The sequence below is a fragment of the Fusarium proliferatum genome, assembly GCF_900067095.1.
Source record: "Fusarium proliferatum ET1 genome assembly, contig: FPRO_scaffold003, whole genome shotgun sequence".
Taxonomy (NCBI): domain Eukaryota; kingdom Fungi; phylum Ascomycota; class Sordariomycetes; order Hypocreales; family Nectriaceae; genus Fusarium; species Fusarium proliferatum.
In genome coordinates, this window is record NW_022194792.1 from 1,849,932 (window position 1) to 1,870,735 (window position 20,804).

A 20,804-nucleotide genomic window follows, 5' to 3' on the forward strand; every position below is an offset into this window, starting at 1 on the left:
AGCTGCGATAACGTCACGCGTAGCCTTCGTTTGTAGCGATGTCGGGCTTAGTCACAGCCGCGATGCAAGTGACAGCGCGCACCGCCTGTTTTGGGCATCCTTAACGACCTTCTCTGGTGTTTTATTGCAGGTCATCATTTGTTGTTTATCCCCCAAGAAGGAAGAGATCGGTTGTTATCGTGCCAATTTGCACGCCCAGCATTGTCAAGTTGAAAGTAGGTGTTGTGGAAGGAAAAACAGGTTGGTACTTAGAAGGCGCTGCACTCCTTGACCCCGCTGAACCTGTCTTTACTCGGTACCGACTTTGATGGCTTCCAAATGAAAGTCATACAATGGTCTTGGATAAATTGTTCAAAGCTTTTTTGCTCTTTACTGTGATCAAATGCATTAACTGCCTCGCAATGCAGTTGCTGGTGACGGGGTGGGGTGGCTGTCGGTGGTTCTGGAACTTAAAACGTGCTACTACAATGAAAGCCAGGCTGGCCATCCCTTACAGCCGCAATAACCAGACCTCATTGTTCCAGACTCAATAAAAGCATGTTCAAAAAACTCCGCCCGGTGTATAATGTGGCTAATACAATTGATCTTTCTGTAGAACCGAAATGCGGAACGACACAGGAAGTCATCTACACAGGGTGATTAAATGCGACCGGACTCCGTATAGAATCGCCCGTTTCTGCTTAATCTTACGAGCCAACCTAAGCTAGCCTACCTTACATCAGAACAGCGGCCAAGCATGCGATAACTCAACTTCATCACAGAACCACACCCAGTAAACCATCAGAGGACTATTAATAACAAAAGTGTAGATGTCTTGAGACTCAAGTCCTGCGAGAGACATCAACAATCTCATGGCGACGACAGCGCGAGTTTGAATGGCGTATATGAATGAACCTGCTCATTGTGTGGGGGCTGTCCTGTCGCCAGAAGGCGCATCACCGATGTTAACTTGGGCGCATTCTCTTGCAAAATGTGTATAAAATTGTTGCGAAAATTCTTCTTCTCAAGACCTTTCCGAATATCTCAACACTCTATCATCTCCCCTTCGTTCATCTTCTCATCGAGTCTTGTTCTTGGATTCCCCGCTCAATTCTCCGCATCAATCCTTCTTCATCGCAGTTGGAGAATCCCAACACAAACAACATCATGACCACTCGTCGACACGTCCACTTCAACTTCAAAGCCAAATCATGGACTTCACCTGAGCCCGCCTCTACAGAAGCCATTGATCGGTTTCACCAGAGTCTCCCCAACTATGAGCCAACTCCTCTTGTCAGTCTGGACAGCCTGGCTAAGGAGATCGGGGTCGGAGCTATCCATGTCAAAGATGAGACGAACCGCTTCGGTCTTCCAGCGTTCAAGATCTTGGGTGCTTCTTGGGGCGCATTCCGCTCCATAGCCGAGAAGCTTGGGTTACCTCTTGACTCAGAAATTGATACTGTCCGAGAAGCGGCAAAGGCTCATCAATTGACCTTGTACGCAGCCACAGAAGGGAATCATGGACGTGCAGTGGCGCGGATGGGTGCGATCTTCGATATCTCAGCTGAGATTCATGTCCCGGCGTCTATGCATCATTCTACGGTCAAATTGATTGAGTCTGAAGGTGCAAAGGTTGTTGTATCAAAGGGTAAATATGAAGATGCGACGCTTGAGGCCGAGTCTGCGTCCAAGCATGAGCAGGGGATCCTGGTTCAGGATCATGCATTCGGTGACTACCAAACTGTTCCACAGGCAAGCAATATTTCCCGACCAATGACCACCTCAAATTCTAACGTGTGGCAGTGGATTGTCGATGGCTATGGTACCATGATGCGAGAGGTTGACAAGCAGCTCGGTTCTACCAAAGCTGACTTGGTCATCGCTCCTGTCGGAGTCGGATCATTTGCCCAAGCTGTCGTCTCTCATTTCAAGAGACAGGGTACAGTCACCTCCACGTTGGCAGTTGAGCCTGACACTGCGGCGTGTTTGTGGAAGAGTCTGGAGAAGGGCGAATTCACTGAGATCCCAACGACCGGCACCATCATGGCTGGTCTCAATTGCGGAGCCCCTTCTACAATCGCATGGGACTTGTTGAAGAACGGCGTTAATGCAAGCTTGACCGTATCAGACTATGAGGCTCACCAGTCCGCCCTGTATCTGCAATCTCAAGGCATCAACGCTGGGCCCTGTGGAGGATCGACTCTTGCTGCGTTGAAACGGCTTACACTGGACGACAAGAAGGCCCTTGGACTCAATGAGAAGTCCACCGTAGTCATCTTTTGCACAGAGCGAAACCGAGACTATGATATACCCCACGACGTTTCTGGCAATGACCCAGTTGCACTTACTCAGACCCTTGTTCAGATCAACTCAGCCAGTCCCGACTTGGGTTCTGTTCCCGGACCTGGCGAGACCATCATCGCTCGCTATGTCGCTGCATGGCTCGAACATAGGGACCTTGAGACTCATTGGGTGGAATTCGAAAAGGGTCGGCCCTCTGTCGTTGGCGTTGTTCGTGGCTCTGGCGGCGGTAAGAGTATCATGTTCAATGGGCACATCGACACGGTGACTATCATGGGCTACGACGATGATCCGTTAAGCGGCAAGATTGTAGATGGGTGCCTTTATGGTCGGGGATCCGCTGACATGAAGGGAGGCGTCGCAGCAGGCATGATCGCGCTTGCCAATGCCAAGAAGCTTGGCCTTCGTGGTGATGTGATCTTCACTGGTGTTGCCGATGAGGAGAGCTTGAGTAAGGGAACAGAAGACATCCTTCGCGCTGGATGGAGAGCAGATGCCGCTGTTGTATCGGAGCCAACGAACCTCGAGATCAGTCACACGCACAAGGGATACTGTCACATTGAGATCAAGATCCGTGGACTGGCTGCACATGGTTCACGGGCTGATCTAGGCATCGACGCGATTGTCAATGCCGGCCATTTCCTCGTGGAGTTCGGTAGATATGCGAAGAAATTGCAAGAAGGCCCAGGCCATGAAACCCTCGGAACAGGAACTGCACACGCTTCACTGATTTCCGGCGGCGAAGAGGCATCGTCGTACCCTGCACAGTGTACCATCATCGCAGAGCGCCGAACAATTCCTGGAGAGACCAATGAAGCTGTCCAGAAGGAGTTCGACGACATTATTGCCAAGGTAGCAAAGGAGGTCACCGACTTCAAGGCAGAAGCCAAGATCTTCTTCAGCCGCCCGCCCCAGTTCATAGCGGCAGACCACCCTTTCACCAAGCTCGTCTCCGGCATTGTAGGCAGTGTTACTGGCAAAGATGCGGTCATTGGCGGTGCCCTGTTCTGGACTGATTGCGCCTTGTTGGCTGAGAAAGGGATAGTGCCTCTGCTCTGGGGACCAAAGGGAGAGGGACTTCATGGAAAGGAGGAGTTCGTTCACGTCAAGTCAATTGAACAAGTGGCTGAGGGATTGACCAATATAGCGGCTGAGTTCTGTAAGTAGTTAGATAGACGATGCCTTGTGCATAGAGTGCAATTGAGGAATAGTCCTTTGTTCTCATCTAAGTTGACGCAGTGACTCTTTCGTCTTAGCACCCTATGACTGAGGCCAGGCTATAGAATGGACAAAAGATGTTCCAAGCACCTGAAAAGCCACTGTGAAGCTAGGGATTGCTTCTTCCAGTGGAATCATGGCCCTGACACTGGAACAGCTGGTTCGCATCGATGAACAAACCTCCACTGGCACCGAACCCAGTTGGTATATAATGTTTCCCGTCTTATTCTTCTATCTACTTTTTCTGTTAGACTTTAAACCTCATCAGTCACCAGGACTCGACAAGTTATCATTAACCTCTGCCTTTCTTCAAGCGGCCCATCCCCCTTAGCAATTCACCCTCGACGACACTACTCGTACATCTTACGACCATATCCCTCAGAATGGCACCTTCAATGCTCCCATACAACCTAGTCAGCGTCTTGCAACTGTATAAGAAGGACACAGACTCCGTCGCCGGTTGGCTTGCGTCAAAGGCAAATCACTATGGCTACAAATCACAGACAGCCGAGCCCAACGATAAGGAGGCTCAGAACAAACCTTCCGGCCGCCTCAAGGAAAAGGCTCGTAAGGAGGCAAAGAGCCAGGCTACTGAACCCAAGGATAAGACCGATCAAAAGTATATTGTCGCCTTGGAGGACTATGTCCCTATGGCCAAATTCATCGCCGCGCATCGGAAGCCAACTATCCCGGTGTCAGTGACGGTCTTTAATACAATTGGCCGGGTCATCGACCGGAGATCTTCGTTTAGAGCTCAAATGGTAAAGCACGGAATTGAGGTTGATGAAAATGCCAACCAAAACCATCTTCACTTCATCCGTGTCATGGAAACAGTCCGAGAAACCTTGCGGCCCAACATGAAAGAAGTCGGCAAGCAAAAGTCAGCCGAATCAGCTGAGCCAAGAAACGTTATCGAAGGGTTCAATTTGCTCTCACTGCAAGAGCCATCCCGTGAGTTCTTGAACGCTCTCGACATCGAGCGCCCCCAACAGATGCCGGAAGACAACGCCACATACCAGGCAGAAGAACAAGATTTCTTAGACGATGCCTTGGTCACTTGGGACTTCCTGATGGTAGAAGCCGAGATCATCCGAAACCAGATCGCATGGGTTTGGAAAGGCCATCGCGACGGCCAGTTTGATCTCTCAGTTGCTGGAGTGATCACGGATACTGGAATCCATATGGTAGAGAGACTTGTGGGCCAGTCATTCAGACTCTTCAACAAACACGGCGGCTGTTTCCAGGTCGGGAGGATGTATTTCGGCATGAAAGCTGCTCAACAGGACTATTCGCAACAGCAAATCGATGAGTGCTGGAGTGGCAAGCATGTCGATTCTCAGCTGTCTGAACTCTTCAACTCCACGTTCTCTCATGTACTCTCGATCCTTGAGCCGCTGATCACGATGTTCCCACGTCCAACACAAAGCACCTTTGACACTCATGAGATGATGAGCATTCTCAAGATTCGCTGCGGAGTGCCAGGGAGCGACGCTGCTACCCTGAACCTCTCAGTCGATCAGTTGATGGCAGCGCGATTCTGGAACGAGGCCCTGGTATTTGCCACGTATCGCACAGAGTGTAGTGTCATGGACAAATTCTCATCTTATGTATTTGAATTAAGCGAGGATCATGTGATGTCGTTCGAACTGGCATTCGCACTTCAAGTTCATCTTGACGTGTTCCATATCATGCGGGACGACTTAGCATGAGGCTCATCAGAGTTCTACAAGCATGCGAAGGACTTGAGAGACCAACTCCAGGCTTTTGCTACCAGTCTCTCCCGTCCAGGCTCGCCCCTCGGTCCTCCGAATGTTGATGAGAGTGTTTGTCGATTGATCCAGCATTTTGACAAGATCTTGGTATACTGTGACCCGCAAGGGGAACGTACGAAGCCAGAAAAAGGAACCAGACACCAAGGCAGAGGTACATTCGAGATCTTCGAGATCTTGCCAGCGTTTTCTGGTCTCTATTTATTTCATGCCAGAGTTGATGTGACTGATATGGCACTGAGGCTTGCCAAAGATGCTGGCGTAATGACAGTTATGGTTCATTTGCACAACGCCATGGAACAAATTCAGATGCTCAAGGCACCGTGGGTGGGCATGGGATCGTTTCAGAACTGCTTCGAGGAGGGAACCACGGGAAATGTTCAAATCATTTACCCTGGAAATTCAAGGTGTAGCTCCGATGTCCATGATATTCGCCAGGATAGTCCACAAACGTCTCATCCCCAATCTATCAGACGATGAGTTGGCTTATATTCTATCTGCTAGCTTATATAAGGAGGCGACCGCCGATAATGGTACAGATGCCCTCGTCCCCCTCGACTCGGAAGAGAGAAAGAAAGCCAAGATTCGCTTCACAAAGCCCAAGTCTAAAGACCGGCAGCAAATCACACGGCTTTCTCCTGATCAACAGCTGAGGCAATTTGCGCTAGCTCTGGCCGTAGAGTCGAGGTAGCTCGCATTTCCCTACATGGGAATGCATAATCTTTGCGTTTCGCTGTTCCACAACATCAGCGATCGATGCGCGTCAACACTAGATGCCCTAGACTTGAGAATTGATCCCCTTGGGCCGACGCTCGATGTCATGCTAAAGATTATTTCGCTAGCCACCGCGCATGAGGTTTTGCCTCTTCGTGAGGCAGCTGAAGTCGTTCAGGAACATATCAACAACAAGACAGCGATTATGACTGAGAAGATCGCAAATGTTGGCGCTTTTGATTTGATACTCATACCAAACTTCGAGCTGTACAAGATCCCTCGGCCAATGTTTATCGAAGTCATTGCGGAACCTGACGAAGATGAGGAAATTACCATTCCTTTCGAGGATAGCGACTCGTCATCCGGAGAAATGGAGGAAATAGATGAGATCCCTCACGAAAAGTTTGGTGAGAGCAGTCAGAGCTCTGTGATTTAGTAACCTGTTGAGTAAATCTTGTCATGGCAGACTCTTGGCCAAGTTCTTGATTGTGAGATGCGGAATGGGAACAGGGAGTTATGTTGTGACGTATTGGATCATGGCATAGGAAATGACAAGGAGATACTCATATTGATTCAGCCGGGCTCACTTTTGGAAGGCATGGCGAACATATTGATGAGATCTTGCTAGGATCCCGGATGAATGGAGAATTTGAGAACTTGAACGAACTCTACTGCCTATGAAATTATTAGTGAATCAAATGTATACAATCGTGATCGTGAATTCCTTACCGTTTCTAGGTAATTCAGAAACTGTATCACAATATTCAACTAGTATTTGAATACTTCACTATAACAGGGTAAATCTATTTCTTTGGTAAGCTTTGTATTGTTGCTTGAAGTGATGACAGTTATTGGTTGTAGTTTGTCATTGAACATGGAAGAGGCATGTGTGTTACATTGTAATTTGAGCTGAAAAGGACTGAGTAAGCTCGAGCCTCTGCGCATGATGACGGCTGAAACATTACCTGACCAGGGTTGTGATTGTCACTGTAATCCTTGCAACTGAGTCGTCCGTCTCGAAGCGATGGCACTCCGAGGCCAACGCAACATCGTGATACGCTGTCAGCTTTCACAGATTACAGATGAGATTGTCGAGTAACGATGCACAATGAGAAAACAATGACTTGAGGAATGATTGTTTGCTTGTGACATGTTTGTTTGTCGTGCGGGGGAACTGTTTCAATTAGATGTAACCAGCCGAACCAAGTCGGTAAGAAAGCGTCCGGTTGCGGAAACAAGAGAGATTAGAGAGGGTTGAGGTTGGTTACACTTCAAGCCAAGCAAGCAAAAAAGGGTCGGGTGCGAATAGCTTCAACGTAGCACTTGGAGTAGCAGCCGTTATCGAAACTGCAGCAATTGGTGATAAATGGCCGGATTGCAGCCGTAGGTTGTTGCATTCATGTTCCACAGAGAGCTAATCTCACTAGACTATCAGGCTATCTCCCTATCGGAAGGTGATTGAGTGGCCACCCTCTTTTGAACAGGGTCGAAGATCATGCCTAGAGCCTGTCAGGTGGCTGGCCCTATCGCCTATCAGTGCACGGCTATCTCGACCCCGCGATAAGTAACGGGCATGGCCCCCAGCATCGTGCATTTACTGGTACTGTAGGGGTTGGTAGGGCAGGCCGCAGGGTGTAACGTCGCACTGATGCGTCCGTCCTTCGTCTCATCTCTTCTCCTCCCCCCTCAATAATCTGCCCGGCCGTGGACCAGTGAGTGAGAGCGTCTGGGTGTTTATTTTGGTACAATCGCCGAATCTTACGGTCGCGTGCCACTCCTTCCAGTTCGTACCCATTATCGCAGGCTCCACTGCCACGCCACGGCCACGGTCTCTTGCTTTCTTTATTATCACCATCTCCACCCCCGCCTTTTCAACGGGTTTAATAAATCAGCCAAAGCATCCACCTACTTCCTCTCTTACAACGGTTCAACGGCTAACTCCAATTGAGCTTCACCATCAATCGCCTCAATCATGGCCGACGAACAACCAACCGCTACCTCAAAGGGCGGCATCTCAACTGAGGCTGACTACCATGATCACACCGACGTTGATCTCCCCCGTGGATGGAAATATCGACGATTCAGCCTCTTTGGAAAGACTCTCCCCTGGTATGCCTCGCCGCGCATTCAGCTTGGCATGGTCGCCTTTGTCTGCTTCATGTGTCCTGGCATGTTCAATGCCCTCGGAGGTCTCGGTGGCGGTGGTAAAACTGATCCCACGTTGGCTGACAACATGGTGAGCATTTCTTTGCATTCCCCCAAGTGACGCGCGCTGACTGGGGTAGAACACGGCTCTCTACGCCACCTTTGCAGTCTTTGGCTTCTTCGGCGGTACTTTTGTCAACAAACTCGGCGTTAAACTATGTCTCGCTTTCGGTGGTGTCGGTTACGGTATCTACGCCATCAGCCTTCTCGTCTCGGTTCACAAGCATGTTCCTGGCTTCAACATCTTTGCCGGTGTTTGGCTTGGTCTTTGTGCTGCTCTGCTGTGGACCGCGCAAGGTACCATCATGATCTCGTATCCCCACGAGAACAAGAAGGGAAAGTATTTTGCTTGGTTCTGGGGCATTTTCAACATGGGCGCTGTTATTGGTAGCTTGGTAAGTGTCTTGGTCCCATACTCAATGCAAGTACTCATTCGACTCGCAGATTCCCCTTGGCGAAAACATCAACATCAAGGAGAACAAGACCGTCAGCGACGGAACTTACATCGGTTTCATTGTCCTCATGTTCTTCGGTGCCATCCTTGCTCTCACGCTTTGCAACGCTAGCGATATCATCCGCAAAGATGGCTCCCGCGTCATCCTCATGAAGAACCCAACATGGCAGAGCGAGCTTTGGGGCCTCTGGGAGACACTTCGTTTTGAGCCTTTTGTAATTCTGCTCTTCCCCATGTTCTTCTCGTCCAATTGGTTCTACGTATACCAACAAAACTCTGTCAATGGTGCCTATTTCAACACCAGAACCAAGGCGCTCAATGGTCTGCTTTACTGGCTAGCTCAAATTCTCGCTGCCGCCCTCTGGGGCTGGCTTCTCGATTTAGAGCGGTTCCGCCGTACCACCCGTGCCAAGGCTGCTTGGGCTGCTCTGTTTGTCTTGACCTTTGCCATCTGGGGCGGGGGTTACGCCTTCGAGAAGACCTACACTCGTGAGACTGTTTCTCCCGATTCAGGATTCGTGCCAGGCGACTGGACCGACTCTGGATACGCTGGACCCATGTTCCTATACATTTTCTACGGTTTCTACGATGCTGCTTGGCAGGCTACTGTCTACTGGTGAGTCTCCTCAGTTGTAGCCTTGAGTTTTACCTTGCTAACTTCTTTAGGTTTATGGGCGCCTTGTCCAACTCTGGTCGACGATCTGCTAACTATGTCGGCTTCTACAAAGGTATTCAGTCCGTCGGTGCCGCTGTCGTCAACAACCTTGATGCACGCAAGATCTCCTACCGATCTGAGTTCATCAGCAACTGGACTCTTCTCTCCATTTCACTCGTCGTTGCTGCTCCTGTCATCCTCCTTAAGATTCGCGACCACGTGAGCACTGAGGACGATCTCAAGGGTACCGATGAGACTTTGGCCGATGTTTTGCCTTCTGGTCATCCCGAAAAGCAGCCTGAGCGAGGTAGTGTTTAAGTGTTGGGAGCATGATTTAATGGATATGAAGGGGGAGATGGAGAAATTGTGAAATGCTATTGCTATGGAGCTATGATTCCAAGACAGATTACCTAGCTAGGGACATCTCAGTAATGAATGAACTGACGTACTATCATAATGACGAATCAACTGATCATGATACCATATCTTACTGTGCTTACTACGTGTCTGACCTGGTGTATCAAAAGCTTGGTGAGACGTGCCAAAGTCAAATTATCGGATAGATTGATCGTCAGTTCGATTATGTAGCCTTGTTGTTTTCTAGACTTCACAGATTCAACGTTGAACAAGCCCGAGGTCAAATAGGAATTGGATTTCATTATGTGATCAATCTTGTTGTTAGCCCAAAGTCCCATACAGCTTCAAACAAAATCAACATGCCCAAAGAACTTGGTGATATGAAAGCTCGCTTTGTCGGGTGAGCTCCAGCCCCCAAGCTCCTGATCAGGAAAGATCTTCGCATTTGTAACAGTCCTGAAAAAATTCATCCTCCACTTTGTCCCCTTCGCACATCCGGGATCGACATTAAACAAACCCAGTGGAATCTTGACCTTACTAACCCATGTTCCCGCTCTTCTATTCAATTTCGTCTCCGCCTCAAAACCATCAGCCTCTGGATCCGCGATGAAGAAATGATCGAATGGGGCTCCCTCCTCGCGGTCTTTGGTTGGGTTGTAGACGAAAGCTTGGTATGTCACGTTGTTGGGATTGATTTCATACTCGAGATATGTTTGCGGATCCTTAGTTCCCTTGTAGATAAATGCCTCGACGACTTCGTACGCCCATATGTCGTCGTTCGTACCCTGCGAAGAGTTGAAATAGAAGCTCTTTTCGTCAAGGGCCGTGAAGGTCAAGGAGAGGGCAGTTGAGGTGTAGCAGAGGTCGATTTGCGTACGGGGAAAGGGATCCTGATCGGGTACGGACTTTGAGAATGCGATCCTGTTTGATCTAGGACACGATGGAACGCTGACAGAAGGAACGTGAGCTGCAGCGAGGCTGATGAGAGCTAGGAAGACAAAGGAATACATTTTGAGGCTGTGGACGTAAGATACGAGATGGAGAAGATTGTAATCAATATTACAGACTTCAGGTATTACTATTTAACTACTGGCCTACAGACTCAGACCCCAAAATACGAGGGAGGAGCAATGAGCATCTCGTCGATCTTGGCGCGAAGGAAGGTGCTGAGGTCTTACAAGCATATACGATACCGAAGTGATTGGGTAGCATCGCAGCAACAAAGGAAACATGATCTGCAACGTAGCAGAAATTGGTGGAGGAGGGGGGGCATGTCAAGTGACTTGATACGCTTGGGGCGGGGAAGAGGATAGGCAAATGGATGGACTGTGGATGGATCCCTGTTATCAGCTTACTAGTGGCGTCTCTAAGAATAACCTCGGGTGAGGGTGAGTCATGCTACTGTGGTGCGACGGACGATAATGTGATTATGGATGAGGAGAGAAGATATTCTTTTGATTTTATTTCCTCCGACAGGATTTCAAATGGGGCCTGAGGTACATGGCTTCATTCTTGGGGCTGAGTTGAACAGGGTAACAATACTGACGCTTTCCATGAATGGCCGACCTCAAGCTTGTTTGAAGAAGTGCAAAGATGATACCACGGCAAGAGGCTCAAACTAACTCTACGATATCAAGTATTTCTCATGATGCGATGGTTGACTTTCAACGGTTCGAAGCGCCACAAGAGCCTCGTCCACGCGAAACATTAGCCTTAGCTCAAGATCACGGAGATTTCCGCACGACGGACCTCAAGCCACCACAGACCTAGTATTCTCACATTTTGTCGATCTATACTACGAATCATATCAGAATATCCCTTGATAGTGCTTTTGTCGTCCCCCAACAATCACATACGACCACAGCCTTCGGAGAATACGGGATCCCGTCTGCTCTCCCATCGTCAAGCCGAGGAGCGGTGAATTAGTACTCGGGTCGGTGACGACCGGGGAATCCTCACTGTTGTATGTTTTTTGCGTCTTTTCTCATTACTTTTTGGCAGTCGTAGCACTATGATTATTCGGATCGTCGCTGTTGTTGGTTTGATACTCGTTAGGTAGCATCCTCACAGCCCTACGGCTTGGCGACCGCCAATTGGCTCGGTGTTCCCCGCATTGACTCGCTTATCGCTTATCTTATCTAATGCGACACTCAAGTGAAGTCGGCAGTTCGAACCAACAGTTCTCAACTTCATTTCACCGCCAACATTTATGCAAATGCTCCGTAAGAGGAACCACAAGACCAGAAGTGGCTGCTTAATATGCAAGTGAGTAACACAATTGAATTAACGTCTTCAATTCGCAATCTAACGCTCTCTCTTTAGGGCGCGTAAGATAAAATGCGATGAAGGCAAACCGACGTGTCAGCGATGCATTAGTGCGGGTCGCAAATGTCAAGGCCTGGGGTATGGTCAGGCCTCATACTCTCATCCTGCGCTGTACCGTCCCCAGAATCACGTCCTGGGCAATAATTTCAGGGCCGACTCACGAGCTATCGAGTTCTTCTGCAGGGTTGCGGCTCCTTCGTTATCAGGGCCTATCGACCCATACTTCTGGACCAATGTTGTCTTGCAATTCTGCGACCACGAACCAGCTGTCAGGCATTCCATCATGACAATCAGTTCTCTATTTGAGAATCTGCAGTCAAAGGACAATTCTTCTGCTGTTGCCAACCAGAGAAGTGTCTTTGCGTTGAAGCATTATAATGCGGCGATTCGGGAACTCCAGGTTCCACAGAAGCCAGATATAATATTGGCGTTACTGACGTGCCTTATGTTTGTATGCATTGAGGTTTTGCAGTCTAATGGAGACGTGGCTATCAGACACTGCCACCATGGAATGAATCTGATCAATACCTCGAACCCACCGAAATGGGTGCTGCATTATCTATTGCCGATATTTCGGCGGATGAGTATCTTGCCATTTTACTTTGGCGACTCACAGCCCATGGGCTACTCTGAATCTCCAACGATACCCGAATCCTTCTCTTCATACTTTGAGGCTCAAACATCCATTGATGCTATTTATAATATGACGATACAACACTTCAGACGCACAGCCGACTACCGCCTCGGTGAAATGAGAAACGAGCCAGCTACACCAGATGTCCTTCTCGAACAATATGAAATCCATGACTTGTTGGAACAGTGGAAATCCTCGTTCGACAAATTCGAAGCTGAAACGCCCCAGGGCCTGACGCATACATCGTTGACGTCGCGGATATGGCTTTTCCATGTATACGAGGTCTGCATGGTATTATCGCGCGTGCAGTTCGTCACCGATGAGACGGATTATGATGCCTTCATCCCCAACTTCACACGCATGATCGAGGGTGCTCGAGAGCTAGCTGGGCTAAGGGCGAGGTCAACCCCATCTGAATTCCATTTCGAGATGGGTTTCGCGCCATATCTGTTCTTCGCTGCAATCAAATGCCGCGTTTTGGAAACTCGCATTGAGGCACTTCGATTAATGGGCGTTCTCTGTGCTGCACAAGAAAGTCTCTGGAATAGCCACACGCTCCAGGTCGTTGCTCAGCGAATAGTCGATCTCGAGCATGGCATATCAGGACAAGACGCCGATAGCTTTGTGACCCAGTACAGCATATTGCCGCCCGATGAAATGAGAGTCAGACACTTTGTCATCGGACCAGCTGAATCAGGGTCTGATGGTTCGGCGGGGAGAGAGTTGACCTTTTACATGACGACAAAGGATGGCGGTCTATATCTAAAGCGGGAGAGGTTTCCAGGCAAAGGACCGAATGAAGCTGCTGAGGGTGCGCCTGGTGTTTTCGAAGTGGATCTCGAGATGGATAAACTGAGTTTGTCTGAGATAGAAACTTGGAGTAGCACGAGATCAGGCAGTGTTTAAATATCAAAGAAACGCCTGGATTGTTCATTCATCGTTTTTGTCAGTCTATCATTCTTTCATGAATCATTACCACGACTGAAAACCGTGCAACCCCTCAGTTCAACCCACGCGCCATTCTGTAGCAAAACCATTCGTTTTCTCCCTCAAACACCCAAGACCGATTTGTGATCTATTGGAAGTCGTTGGGCCAGCACTTCTCCTTGGGCCAGAGCTTAGCGTCGTGTGTTGACGCGTGGACCTCGAGCTGGAGCTTGTTGGTATTGACAATCTCCTTGCGGCAGTTTTGGCACTACATGTGTCAGCTGACATATACTTGACGAGGAGAGTTACATACGATGGAGGTGGGCTTGGGGGCTTTGACGGGGAGACCGTTGGGCTTGACGGGAGCGCGAGTACCGGCAGCGTCGGCCCTCTTGTGCTCCTTGTTTCTCTGCGAAATGTCAGATGAGTTCGCATGTCGTAGTTTATGTCAGTGGAAAACATACGCGATCCTTCTTTGAGATAGGCATGGTGACAATGATTGAGAGAGTCTTTAAGAAGTGGTGAATTGAGAGGTGGATGTAGAGTGAAAGTTCAGGGTCCTTGAGTGGAGAAAGAACATCGAGAAAAGAAAGAAAATGGAAAAAAAACTCTCCATGAATTTGTGGAGTTGAGCAGCCACAAAGAAAAATCACTCCACTAAATAAATCCCTTAGCCAGGTGACAATAGTGGTCTAGAGCGATCGATCTGACAGTATCGGGACCCGCACGTGTACGTTGTTCAACTACCAGTCTATCATCGCATATTATCATAAGTTACTCTAAGATATTCTAAATTATCCCAAATTATCCTAAACTTGCCTAAATCCCCTCATTACATCAGATTAGTACTCAGGATCCAAAGATGAAAACGCAAAGGACTTGGCGCTACTACTAGATTTTCTTAAAAGGAATGATTATTGATTGTCCTTACCAAGCTAGACTTTACCTAGGCTAACGGCCATTATTAAAAGTTATAGATATATGTTTAACTAATATAAGGTTCAGATGAAATTCCTAATAGTTTAGTCACTCTGATTCTCAACTCATATGTTTGAATGATTTTTTATTGAAATAACTCTTATCCAGTGTTACTGTTCTATCAGCACCTGCCTGCCAGTGCCGCCAACGGAGTCAATATCAACCAGCCTTCATTCTTGTTTCCCGGTCTACGGGAGGAAATAAACTCAGGACCTTAACCCTAGCGGTCAAAATGCTTAGGTAAATCTAGCCTAAGCTTAGGGGACTTTTGCTGAATTTATTTTGACACCGGGCTGTTTTCTTGCTTCCTGAGGTCTGTTTCCCGGCCTACCTTACTCGGAGGATTTAACCTCTTTCTTTTGCTTCTATTCTCTCCTCTCATCTCCTCCTTCATCAAATTCATCAACCAACATTTATTTCACTGACCCCACGACGATGGAAATCTCCACGCAACGCAATTGCTTCCCCCTCCTGAAACTCCCCAATGAGATTCTGCGCATGATCATGGAGAAAGCCTCTGAACGAGCGCAAGCGCCGACGAACAGCTATCGAAATGAAAATGAAGCGGTACTCCCTTACTACGATGATCTTATTTCTCTGGCGCTGGTGTGTTCCAGGCTCAATGCGGCTGCGACCGAGGCCCTTTATTCTTGTATATGCATCTACGCAGATGAATATCGTGATACTGATCGCCGCGCCGCCCGGCTTTCTACTTGCAGACCAGTCTCACTTCTGCATCGGACATTGCGAGAGAATGTACAACTTCGCCGATACTGCAATCGCTTCATATTTGTCCACAGACGAAATCGGCAAACGGGCGACCCTGTGGAACCCGAATTTCTCAGCCCCCCCTTGGGCCTTGGGGAACCACATCAGATGTCTATTCCTTGGCCAAAAACGTTTGCTTCGATTATACTGGACTGTACAAATTGGCTTTTCAACACTCGATTCTTGACCATTTCTGGGCATGCATTCGGCACTTGGCTCCCGGAGCTTGATATCACTTACCGTCTACTGTCCTGCGGAAGAATGAGCATGTCACGGCTAGAGTGCATCGAGATCCTCAACGACATATCATACCATCGCGATGTTCTGACTCTATATGATATCCAACTGGCGTTGAGTGGCGGCTTCTTGAACCTCAAGCATTTGACGATTCGTCATCGTGTTCGCAAACCCTCAAATCCACGTAGAAGCAATGCTCCCGCCAGTGTAAGTGTCCTTTCACCTTGCAACCATACCTACCGAGGCAGCTAGATACTGACTGACTGCAACAAGCTTTCCACATACAATCCATGTTCTGGGTTCTCTCTTTCCAGTCTCACTCTCATTAACTCGGCCGATCATCCCGACTTGGTGAGAAATTTTGTGACATGGCTGAAAGACCTCAAGCACTTCACTCTGCGATGGGACTCCGGATTTAGGTTTGGGAGCAGAAGAGACCCCCAGTGGAGTCTAGCCTTGGTTGGAGATATCCTAAAACCTCACCGAGACTCCATCGAATCCATCAAACTCGGCATGATGTCCCAGCCTGGTCTAGGCGACTTTGACGCCTCGAACTTTCCCAACCTGGAGACTTTGACTATCCATCACAGGGATCTTAGAGGCATTGTTATCTCGACCTGCCAGCAGCTTCAAGCAGCGAGGTTGCACGACGTAGTCGTCACCACGGATGACATTGAGGAAGAAATGTTTTACAATGCTTGATGTCACTATGACTAGGGAATCATAGTTTAAGCCTTCGTATGGAAATTTAAAAGCTCGATGGCCTCATAAGGCTGACGGCAAGGCAAAAATAAAAATAAAAAAGATTAGGGACGAAACTTTTTCAGGATTATGATTTATTATTCTGACCGATACGAGGCTACCTGTAGCGACAACTAAATCAGCAAAACCTGCCCCGATCGATCCAGCATTCGGCATCCAGCATCTCTAAAACAATTCAAGATTAGGAGCAATACGTGAGGCCCGGATTCTTCTCTATATCGATAGCGCTAGGCAGGGCAGTTACGGAAACAAACTGCACACTGGTAAGTCGCCCAGTGTGTGATGAAACGCTCGCAACCATGGCATCCGGGGCACTGGCATATCATTCGGCGAGAACAGCGATTATTCTGAGGCCTTTTTGTCGGAGAAGTTGAAGCGACAGGAGGCGAGTGGGTAACACCGCAAACCAAGGAGTCGCCAGGAAGCATTTGGGGAGTGGTGATGGAATTCATCGTGTATAATAGCGAGGCTTCTTGACAATTTGGGTCAGATACGATGAAATTGAGTGTATTTCGTCCAAAGTCTACGAAATGGGTCGATTTATACCTGAGTCTCTGGACTTATTCACGAAAGAATATCATGAGATCGCAGATGTACTGTTGAATACTTGTCTAGCCCCCTTGTGAATCTGTTATCCGGCACTGCTCTTAGATGGTGCTTGAGATACAGAGATAGTGAAAGACGAAAGATGTTACACAAACTCCGTTGTTTAGTCTCGTTCCCAACTGTGAATACAGGCCATCATTCCATGTACCCTCAACCGTATTTATAGTCATTGACCAATGTCAACTTGAAACATTTACATGTTTAAATGCCTTCAGATCCACTTGATCAGATACAATCTTTCACCTCTGTACACATTTCTCCTCCTCTAGACGTCACCTTTCTTTCCAATACTCCGCGATAACACAAAGCCAGCATGGTTTTATTTCTCATCTCTCAAGATCAATATTCCTTTGGCGTAAAGTCCCGTGATAATTCCAACGCCCTTTCCAGCGTCCTTGACAGCAGTGGAGCTGGACGGATATTCAGTGTCAACATAAAGGTGCTTCAGTCCTTCGCTCTCGCTCCATTCAGACACCCAAGAAACAGCTTGCAGTTTGAGACACGACTCCTTTACAGTAGGGTCCGCGCGCTCATATTCAAAGGGGTCGTTGCAAAAACGGCGTGACTGCGTGAACTTCGCCAGGGCAGGCATGTGGCCGTGCCCTGCAATCAGGAGCTTTCCACCAGACCCGGAGAGGTTATCTGGTAGGAAAGGAAGTTTGATCCTCGATGTCTCTTTGAACGTTGTGGCGTCGGAAGTGTTGAACATATAAATGGCTGCTCGTGAGGATGACGCCACCGCAACGGTTGAACTGTTGAGGATCTCGATACCGTTGGCGAAAGGAACCCACGTAACAACCTTTACATTGATATTTGAGTCTTTGAGGCTGACATGGACTACTGTTCCTGTCGGTGGGCCAAGATATGTCTCTAGGTTGCTGAGCAGGAATGACTGCTTCTTGGTGATGTAGTGATCGTTAGTGACGTAGAACTCCTGACCATTGATAGAAGCGATTGAATTTGGCGCATTGATGAGAGGATGTTGAATTGTCTGGATATAACTAGCAGTCAATGATTCAATGTCGAGATTGAAGAGCTCAATATGTGATCCTGCGATGGCATGGCTCACGACGAAGAGATTAGACGTCTCAAGATCAAACGCCATACCCAGGGTATGAAAGTCAGATGCGTGAGGGAATCCAGCCAATTTGATCCTCTTGAGGGATTCAGCGTCGGGATCATCGGTGATTGTGTAGTCATATGCCCAAAGCTCAGCATTATTGGTAACATTTCCTGCAAAGACTCCCTACAATTGTTAGTAACAATCGCTGAGTATGGGGCTGAAACGAACCATGACGGTGTTGTGCCGTTCTCTTCCTGGATCACAGGCTAGAACTGCAAGATGATACTCCTCTATGAGTAAAACATCCTCACAACTCCTTATCCGATCTTCAAATTTGATCTCATATTTGCCGATGTTGTTCACCTTGGTGATACGTGAGGGAGCATTTTGATAGAATGTCTGAATCAGATTGATCCTTTCGTACACGAAAGAAGCAATCAGTCCAACGAAGAGAATTCCCTATGTTCACTTAGCAAGTCTCGTCGATTAATGTCTTTGTCACTCACAAATATCGATCTTGAAGACATGGCTCTCGGAGTTTGAGTGATTAAGAGAGGGGAAGTCGGAGTTTGAGAAGGATTAAGTTTTGGTGGAACCCCCATCGCTATGACCCCAATTAAACTTCCATGGCTTCCGATGCGATGCGACCTCGGTCGGTTCTGGGATTTCCCAATTCCGAATGTTTCACACGCGGATCCTTTATTCGAGGAGAATTGAGTGCCTATTGTGTTGGATCAACTTGTTTTTTGTTGGCCGCTTACTTACATGGACGATCTCTGTGGAGTCGGACTTGGCGTGTAAGCAGACGTGGAGTGACTGCGTTTACGTGATAGCTCCGCCTCGAACTAGCCCTTGATATTCTTATCATAGGTATCTGCTTGTTAACTGGCTACGGACTATCCATTCATATCAGCGACTAGTGAATTATGGTGGGCGCTCAAAAGACCATTCCTCCGCCGTCGACAACGATATCAGACCCGTTGATAAAACTTCCAGCCTTGGAACATAATAGAACAACCATTCCACTCAGTTCTTCAGGCATTCCCATTCTTCCACTAGGATTTCTCTCGGCCCATGACCTTCTCGCATCCGCTAATCCTTCTCCCTCGTTAAGAATAGTGTCCATGTACCCAGGGCTGATGCTATTCACAGTGATTCCATACCGCGCCCATTCTGCCGCGAGACTGCTTTTCAGCATTAAAAGAGCTCCCTTGGAAGTGTTGTACGCTACTTGCGGCTGCGGATAGTTGACTCGATGTGCTGATATGCTGGCGATAAACACGATGCGGCCGCCGGTGCTGGCTTTGACCATTTCTCTTGCTGCAGCTTGGGCGCAGATGAAGCTTCCAGTCGTGTTGACATCAAGAAGCTTTCTAAAGACTGTGGGTGAAAGATCAAGGGCATGAGTACAGTTGACAATACCCGCGAAGCAGACGAGGAAATCAAGACCACCTAGTTCCTCAACTGCTGAAGCCATGGCCTGCCCTACGGCTTCTTCATCGGTTACATCCACAGACGCTGCCTCAATTTTCGTTCCCGGAAAGTCTTTCCGGAGATCATCAACTTTGCTCATCGCAGACTCCGAAGTCACGTCAAGGTCAAGCAGCATCAGCCCAGTCAGGCCGTGCTGCAACAGTGCTCGAACAACAGTCAGTGCAATGGTTCCCAGCCCTCCGGTGACAACCGCAACGCCCTGGACTTGAAATCTTGTTAAAGAATCATCCGAAGTTAATGCTGTACGTGCTTGAGCTGCAGAAGGTAGAGATTCGATACCCCTCGCCAGTGTCATGGAAGGAAGCTGCCGCTTGGTCAGGTCTTCACGGGCTGCTGGGTCACTCATTGTCGGAGTATTCTAAGAACCTATAATATCTAAGAAAGCCTTTTTCAAAGAATCTGTAGTGAGACAAAGTACGTTGCACTGTTATAACTAGCCTACCTAGGTCAAAAACGCCTCCTCACTTTGAGTGCATGGCACGTGATGCATTGTATCTCATTGGCAAACTTTAGAGTAATTTAGGCAATATTTCGTCATAATTTAGTCCATATTATGATACATTAGAAGATTTTAAGAAGATTACTGAGGTAGTCCTTACTATTGAATTTTTGGACTCATTATAATGTGCACCCATAAAGCAAGTTATCAATGTGTTGAGAAGAAGAAAAACAACGCTTTATTATAAAAGACCACTTTAACCACCAGAAGCACCAAAGACAATGCTCCCCACACCAAAACCGAGCAGGCTGCAGGCTCATTTATTGAGACCACTTCGACCATCAAAACAAACACCCGCTGTTTGGACTGACTCATTTATTGAGATCAGAATCCTTCTTATAACCCCCAAAAACCAACGCCACGCTGTAAACTCAACACCAAAGACACCACCCATGTTGTAAAGAATTTCGCTGAATTTGCCGAGAAAGAGAGAGAGAGAGAGACAGAATCTGCAACCATATTTTTATTCTGGTGTGTATTCCAGAAACCACTTGAAGTCTGGCTTGCCTGGGGCATCTGATTCAGTCCACCAGCCAAGTCGTGTCATTTTTGGCGAGACACTGTACTCATAAGGATCAGAGTACTGCCCAGTCCATTGTGAAACTTCAGGGCTTGCACTATACTCTATCATAGAAGAGTATTCACCAGTCCATTTTAAAGCTTCGGGACTTGCACCATACTTGGTTATAGAAGAGTATTCACCAGTCCAGCCAGGGGTTTATTTTGAGATGCTGTGAGTGCTTTTGAGGGTTGGCCAAGACTTCAAAGTGGATTCTGATTCAGCAGTATGGTTTTTGTATTTATCCCATTGGTCAAATGGGTTCTCAAACTGGTCTAGATACTCTTGCTATATACGCAG

General features: G+C 48.0%; 10 protein-coding genes and 1 non-coding gene across 11 annotated transcripts; 7 read left to right on the forward strand and 4 right to left on the reverse strand.

The window, feature by feature from the left end:
- Positions 1–1,146: 1,146 nt before the first annotated feature.
- Positions 1,147–3,447, forward strand: FPRO_06441 (uncharacterized protein; the record flags this gene model as incomplete). The annotated part of the gene is made up of 1 exon (XM_031228645.1): positions 1,147–3,447. The coding sequence occupies one exon, from the start codon at positions 1,147–1,149 to the stop codon at positions 3,445–3,447; it is 2,301 nt and encodes a 766-aa protein (XP_031078961.1).
- A 434-nt stretch (positions 3,448–3,881) lies between these two features.
- Positions 3,882–5,207, forward strand: FPRO_06440 (uncharacterized protein; the record flags this gene model as incomplete). Its single annotated transcript, XM_031228646.1, has 1 exon — positions 3,882–5,207. One exon carries the CDS (start codon positions 3,882–3,884, stop codon positions 5,205–5,207), a length of 1,326 nt encoding a protein of 441 aa, XP_031078962.1.
- A 478-nt stretch (positions 5,208–5,685) lies between these two features.
- On the forward strand, positions 5,686–6,417 carry FPRO_06439 (uncharacterized protein; the record flags this gene model as incomplete). Its single annotated transcript, XM_031228647.1, has 2 exons — positions 5,686–5,954; positions 6,018–6,417. 2 exons carry the CDS (start codon positions 5,686–5,688, stop codon positions 6,415–6,417), a joined length of 669 nt encoding a protein of 222 aa, XP_031078963.1.
- A 1,536-nt stretch (positions 6,418–7,953) lies between these two features.
- On the forward strand, positions 7,954–9,613 carry FPRO_06438 (putative DUF895 domain membrane protein; the record flags this gene model as incomplete). Its single annotated transcript, XM_031228648.1, has 4 exons — positions 7,954–8,217; positions 8,267–8,581; positions 8,631–9,256; positions 9,307–9,613. The coding sequence occupies 4 exons, from the start codon at positions 7,954–7,956 to the stop codon at positions 9,611–9,613; spliced, it is 1,512 nt and encodes a 503-aa protein (XP_031078964.1).
- A 383-nt stretch (positions 9,614–9,996) lies between these two features.
- On the reverse strand, positions 9,997–10,662 carry FPRO_06437 (uncharacterized protein; the record flags this gene model as incomplete). Its single annotated transcript, XM_031228649.1, has 1 exon — positions 9,997–10,662. The coding sequence occupies one exon, from the start codon at positions 10,660–10,662 to the stop codon at positions 9,997–9,999; it is 666 nt and encodes a 221-aa protein (XP_031078965.1).
- An 844-nt stretch (positions 10,663–11,506) lies between these two features.
- rrna15 lies at positions 11,507–11,622 on the forward strand. The gene has a single exon (XR_004093475.1). It is a non-coding gene; the product is annotated as a ribosomal RNA (ribosomal RNA).
- A 245-nt stretch (positions 11,623–11,867) lies between these two features.
- FPRO_06436 (uncharacterized protein) lies at positions 11,868–13,517 on the forward strand (the record flags this gene model as incomplete). The annotated part of the gene is made up of 2 exons (XM_031228651.1): positions 11,868–11,917; positions 11,975–13,517. The coding sequence occupies 2 exons, from the start codon at positions 11,868–11,870 to the stop codon at positions 13,515–13,517; spliced, it is 1,593 nt and encodes a 530-aa protein (XP_031078966.1).
- Positions 13,518–13,686: 169 nt separating this feature from the next.
- Positions 13,687–14,026, reverse strand: FPRO_06435 (uncharacterized protein; the record flags this gene model as incomplete). The annotated part of the gene is made up of 3 exons (XM_031228652.1): positions 13,687–13,806; positions 13,852–13,947; positions 14,003–14,026. The coding sequence occupies 3 exons, from the start codon at positions 14,024–14,026 to the stop codon at positions 13,687–13,689; spliced, it is 240 nt and encodes a 79-aa protein (XP_031078967.1).
- Positions 14,027–14,951: 925 nt separating this feature from the next.
- On the forward strand, positions 14,952–16,223 carry FPRO_06434 (uncharacterized protein; the record flags this gene model as incomplete). Its single annotated transcript, XM_031228653.1, has 2 exons — positions 14,952–15,728; positions 15,795–16,223. 2 exons carry the CDS (start codon positions 14,952–14,954, stop codon positions 16,221–16,223), a joined length of 1,206 nt encoding a protein of 401 aa, XP_031078968.1.
- A 985-nt stretch (positions 16,224–17,208) lies between these two features.
- FPRO_06433 (uncharacterized protein) lies at positions 17,209–18,479 on the reverse strand (the record flags this gene model as incomplete). The annotated part of the gene is made up of 3 exons (XM_031228654.1): positions 17,209–18,135; positions 18,181–18,411; positions 18,459–18,479. 3 exons carry the CDS (start codon positions 18,477–18,479, stop codon positions 17,209–17,211), a joined length of 1,179 nt encoding a protein of 392 aa, XP_031078969.1.
- A 410-nt stretch (positions 18,480–18,889) lies between these two features.
- Positions 18,890–19,792, reverse strand: FPRO_06432 (uncharacterized protein; the record flags this gene model as incomplete). Its single annotated transcript, XM_031228655.1, has 1 exon — positions 18,890–19,792. The coding sequence occupies one exon, from the start codon at positions 19,790–19,792 to the stop codon at positions 18,890–18,892; it is 903 nt and encodes a 300-aa protein (XP_031078970.1).
- Between the last annotated feature and the right edge of the window lie 1,012 nt (positions 19,793–20,804).